The 5,830-nt window shown below is 43.1% G+C and overlaps 1 protein-coding gene across 1 annotated transcript; it reads right to left on the reverse strand.

The window, feature by feature from the left end:
* Positions 1–3,298: 3,298 nt before the first annotated feature.
* TMEM252 (transmembrane protein 252) lies at positions 3,299–5,585 on the reverse strand. The gene is given in 3 exon segments (XM_010301926.2): positions 3,299–4,143; positions 5,237–5,552; positions 5,555–5,585. Coding segments are annotated over 3 exon segments (705 nt in total). The 3' UTR covers positions 3,299–3,785.
* Between the last annotated feature and the right edge of the window lie 245 nt (positions 5,586–5,830).

Raw genomic sequence — 5,830 nt, forward strand, 5'->3', positions numbered from 1 at the left:
CCCAGGATGCCATTCGCCATCTTTGCTTTGCAGGCAAGTTGCTGGCGAGTGGTCAACTTGTCCAGCATGTGACCTCCAGGTCCTTCTCTGTGGAACTGCTTTCAGCCCACTGGCCGAGTATGTATTGGTGCCTGGGTGTATTCCTCCCCAAGGGCAGGACTTTGCATTTCCCTTTGCTGAACTTTATGAGGTTCCTGTCAGTCCATTTCTCCAGCCCATCCGGGTCCCTCTGAATGGCAGCAAAACCCTCATGTGTGTCTGCTGCTCCTTCCAGTGTTGTATCATCTGCAAAACTGCTGAGGGTGCACTCTGCCCCGTCATCCAGATCATTAAAGAAGATGTTAAATGGTATTGGCTTTGATATTGACCCCTGGGGCATACTGCTGGTGACTGGCCTTCAGCTGGACTTTGTAGCAGTGATCAGAACCCTCTGGGCCTGACTGTTCAGCTACTTTTCAATCCTCCTTATTGTCCACTTACACCATATTTTCTCAGCTTGTCTATGAGGATGTTATGGGAGATGGTGTCAAAAGCCTTACTAAAGATGAGGCAAACAATATCCACTGCTCTCACCCAATCCACCAAGCTAATCATCTCACTGTAGAACGTCATCAAGTTGGTTAAGCATCATTTCCCCTTCATAAATCCATGCTGACTACTCCTAGTCACCTTCTTGTCCTTTATGGGTTTGGCAAGGGTTTCCAGGATTAGTTGCTCCATCACCTCCCCAGGGACTGAGATGAGGCTGACCAGCCTGCAACTCCCCAGATCTTCCTTCTTCTCTTAAAGACAGGAGTGACATTTGCTCTCTTCCAGTCCTCAGGAACCTCTCCCAGTTACCACAATCTTTCAAAGAAAATGGAGGGTGGCCTTGCAATGGTATGGCCCAGCTTCTTCAGCACCGTGCATGCATCCCAAGTCACCCCATGGACTTGTGTATGTCCAGTTTGTTTAAATGCTCCCTAACCTGATCCTGCTCCACCCAGCATAAGTCTTCCTTGCTCCAGACTTATACTGTGGTCTTGAGGGCCTAGGATTCCTGAAGGCTAGTTTTACCGCGAAAGGTGGAGGCAAAGAAATCATCGAGCACCTCAGCCTTTGCCATGGTGAACCAATGTATCTGTAGAAACTCTTCTTGTTGCCGTTTACATTCCTCACCAGATTCAACTCCAGGTGGGCTTTGGATTTGCTAATCTCATCCTGGCATGATTGGACAGTGTCCTTATGTTCCTTCTGGGTGACCTGACCCTCCTTCCACTTATATGCTTCCTGTTCATATCTGAATTTAGTGAGGAGCTTCCTGGTCATCCATGCAGGCCTCCTGCTGCCTTTGATTTCTGCATGTCAGGAAGAACCATTGCTGAGCTTGAAGGAGGTGATCCTTGAAAATCAAACAGCTGTCCCGGACTCATCTTCTCTCCAGGGCCATAAACCATGGGGTTCTTCCAAGCAGATCTTTGAAAAGATTAAAGTCTGCTCTGCTAACTTTGGTCCCATTTTTTCCCTTCTCCCTCCTCTTAAGATCCTGAACTCCACCATCTCATGATCACTGCAGCGAAGGCCTTCACATGCCCACTCATTTCTTCTGGTATTGTAAGTTATCAGGACAGCCACGCACCTTCTTGTTGGCTCCTCAATCACCTGGGTCAGGAAGTTGTTGTCAGTGCACTGAAAGAACCTGTTCTGTTCTGAAGCCTTAGTTTGACCTGGTCATATCCTCCAGTCCAAAGAAAATACCTTTTAATTCAAAACTTCCAGCTGCTCTTCTTGGCAAAGGTGACTTCATGGTAGTAAGTTTGATCAAAAGCAAACCATTTAAAAGCTTTTGCTGCTTTAAGATTGTTGAAATTTTTGAGCTAATTGCCTGCATCATTCTCCATAAAGCTCATAGCCAAATAATTCATTAGCTGAAAAGACAAACTTCTCCTTATCTCAATAACCTTCATGTCTCAAATACTTTCTTCCATATTGCAGGCTGAAGATGGAGTTATCTTCACATTTCTGGATCCATTGAGACCTCACATCTGCAGAAGGCTGGAGCTAAAAAGGGGCACTGCAGGACTGCCCTGGGATTGGGGGGAAGAAACAGAGGATTAGCTCTTCCTGATTATCCATAAACTATGTGGAAGGAATCTGAATGTAATTTCCTATAGCAAACTGGTCCAAGAGCAACCTTGATTGATCCCTGTACCAATACTTGTGCAGTGTGCACAGCCTTTGGGATCCTGGGCCCTGGAGTAAAGCAGCAAGGGATTTCAGGGTGTGGGTATGGTAGTGCTAGGAGGTGAAACCCTAACAAGGTCACTTGGCCTAGGAGATCCTCATTTCAGCTGTCCTGGAAATAATGTGCAGTGTTCCTCTGACTTTTACTGTTCTCCTCTGTGCTGTGCCACTTACCAATCACTTTGAAAAATCTTTATATGTGGATGGCATCTTCTGTCAGCTTCTTTTTCAGGGACTCTTTTTAAGCCTGTGATATTGTTTTAATAAATTTGTCTGCCTCAACTTGTCTTGAATTGATTTTCCTTTCTCTGTAGTTTCTCCACCCCATTTTATCCTGCTTTCCTTTTTCCTTATATCAACTGAAAGTTTATAGGTCCTTCCCATAAAGGACAAAATTCTTTGGAAGAAAAAACTGACATGATTGTCACTTGCCTGGCCTTAGCCGTTGTTACCATCACCACCATGGCTTGCATTTCTAATGTTAAATTTCTAATTCAGCAGCCATAATGCTAAAGTTGTTGTCCTAGGGTATGTGGACATCAGGAAAGTGTGGTAACTTTTCTGTCTCACTGGTTATTCAACAAAAAGCAAAACTCCACCTATAGTCAGTGTTGCAGGTCCAAGTCTGAGTGAACCTCCATGAAATTCTTTTTGTCATCCGGAATTATAGATGACAGTGGCCTGGATGCAAATTCGGCTCAGTGATTTTGTGGAAGGAATGAAACGTGCCACAGAGGAAGGATGAGTCCAAGCCTGTCCTCTTTCTGGTACTTGCTCTCTAACCACAAGGGCACTTGTGTCAAAGCAGGATACAGGACCCCTTTTTCAGTGCCCATAGTCTTGAGTAAGCTGCAGTGGAAGCAACTTCTTTTAGACACAGCTCAGAGGAGTGAGTCACAGAAGGTTTTTCCTCCTGCAATTGCTAGTTCCCTTTGAGGAGCTGCGGGCATAACCCGGGTTATCTGTTTAGCAGCTAAGAAGTGTATTATTTGTATTGTATTCTGTGCTTAACCTGAATCATGGACACTTTGTATCATACATTGCATTTGTTTTAAATAGAAAATTTATTCATTAATTTAATAGTAAAATACCAGCTATTAGTATACCAAAATAAAACAAATTAACTTGAAAGGCACACAATACAAAAAATAATCAGTTGCAACAAATAATTTACAAATTCCAAACAAAAGCTGAGTTAATAGGTTTCCCAAGTCAGCTAGTGTTAGAAAACCACAAATGAGGACTTTCAGCCAAATCTCCTTATGAGGCACAAGACATTGAGATTGATAACAGCATAATGCTTCGTTTATCTTGCAGCATAAGAAACTCCTATTGACAGTGATGTTGACTTTTATAAGATACATCTGATCGTTTCTATCTCTATGGAGATTCATTTTGCCTTGAAATACCGAGTACCTTTATATATATATATATCCCCTCCAACTCCACTCAAACACACAAATGGTCAATGCTTCTCCTGGGCAATTTCGCCCCACGTGGTGTGCTATTAGGGATCACTGACACACATCTTCCAATTCTCCCCTCTTCACAGATGCAGGATTTTACCCACTGCCTGTCTCAGATACTCTGACAGGCATTGCTCTTTCTGAGGTCCCCCGGCTCTCTGTATCCTGTTGGTAACTGTTTTCTTGTGTGGATGGATGAGAATTTGCCTTCCTTCCAGGGTTTGAGTCTTGCTCAGCTGTTTGCTGCTGCTGTAGCTGCCACACAGATAATTCATAAGGTGGTGGCTGCTCCTGCTCATTAATTTCACTGATAAACTCTGTGCTGCTTTCACTGTATGGAGGCGGAGGGATATTGATGACTTCTTGCTTTTTTAACGTGGAGGCAACTGGCAGTGGGGAGGTCTGTTTTTCAGGATCTGTGCTGTCTTCGTAGGAGGGGGGATAGAAGTCAGGCCTGAAAAGCAAACCAAAAAGAAACACAGCATGGTGAAATGTCATTTATCTCAGAGAGCTTGTTTAGATGCTTTGTCTGTTATGTTGCCAAAGTTTAGATGAGGCTTAAACTGTAAATGGAAACCTAAGTAGGTTTAGCTCAATGGAGTATATTAATATAAACCAGCTGGCATATCTGGGATCATTACCTGTGTCTTTCTGCACAATGTTTTATTAAAACGCAGCATTCTAAAAAGACGAGCCTTCCCCATGAAAGTTCCCTCCCATGGCATGCAAACTCTCATGCTTGTGAGTATCTCAACAAGTGCCTAAGAAAAGTTTGATTTGGAAGAAGAAATAGATCACTGTCTGAAGTAGGTTAAATTAGTGGCTTATGTATTATCACAATAATAATTGTTTCCCACAGTTTTAGAATACATTTTGCATGTTTCTGCTTATCTAACTAAAATTTGCTGAATGTTATTCTCGTAGTGTTTTTGGAGCACCCATTCTCAGTGTTTCTGGTGTGGTTTCCACAACAGTCCGGGAGAAGTAATTTGTATCCAGTGACCCTGTAAAGACTTGTGTCAGGCTTAGTGCCAATCAGTTTAGGAAAGTCTGTCTCTCAAAGCATCAGACTTTGCTCACAAATACCGAGGACAATTACGCAAGAAAACTTTAGCAGGGACCATATAGGGAACTGAAGCTCCCTGAAGACCTCATTTTTAATAGGTAATATGAGCACATATCCCACAGCAGCACATCTGGAATTGTCTGTCTGGATGGAACTAATGATGCTCCTGCAGGAGCTCCATGAAGTTGGTGTAGCTGCACCTGCTCCATTCATGTATGGCTTAGGACCACTCTGTGCACCCTGCCACGTTTCCTGTAGTATACCTTACCTTATGTATTGTTTGCACAAATTGCTGTTTGCCCATTGCTGCTTGCTCTAGCAAATCAAATTTCAGACTACAGTTCTCTCCACCGAAATCTAACAAAATGGCTACATATTTTTTATTTTGTAAAAACCTTGTATGGCTTCTTTCTTCTCAAAATATGTTTACAAAACAGCATCCCTCCCTCCCAATTCAGCAGCAGCAACCTGTAACACATACCTGTCTATGGTGCTGACACGTAGCTCTCTACAGCTGGAATTCTGAGTTAGGATGATGCAGTGGCCCCTGTATTTCAAGACTTCATGGAAAGTGCTCCAGAAAATGCCAGTCACAAGGAGAAAGAACCCCAAAGCTAATAGGCAATAAACCACCAGCTCATTATTTCCACATCTGCATGTGGAGGAACTTGTGGAAACACAAAGGACTCCCAGACAAATTGTGGAGAAACCGAGTAAGAGCACAAAAAGACGAATGAAGGTAAAAACACCTTTTGGCATGTTTCCCAGCAGACGCAGCGCTTGGTTCCTGTCCACTCTTTTTTGCTGGCTGTCTCAGCTGTGCTTCTCATCTTCATGCATTGGTATTTTATACACTTCAGCATCAACTGGCCTTTGGACAATTAAGAGAAACAGGCAGTTTTAAGATACTCATTAACTCTCTGAGATACTCATAATCTCTTTTGAGATTAATTTGTAATCTTAAACCTACTTTAAGACAGGAAACAGAAACTTCCTGCACCATTCCTTTGCACTCCAGAGTGCATGCTGAGCTGCTGCATTCGTTGCATGTTACAATTTGCAATGGTTTACATAC

The sequence above is a fragment of the Balearica regulorum genome, chromosome Z (assembly GCF_011004875.1).
Source record: "Balearica regulorum gibbericeps isolate bBalReg1 chromosome Z, bBalReg1.pri, whole genome shotgun sequence".
Taxonomy (NCBI): Eukaryota; Metazoa; Chordata; class Aves; order Gruiformes; family Gruidae; genus Balearica; species Balearica regulorum.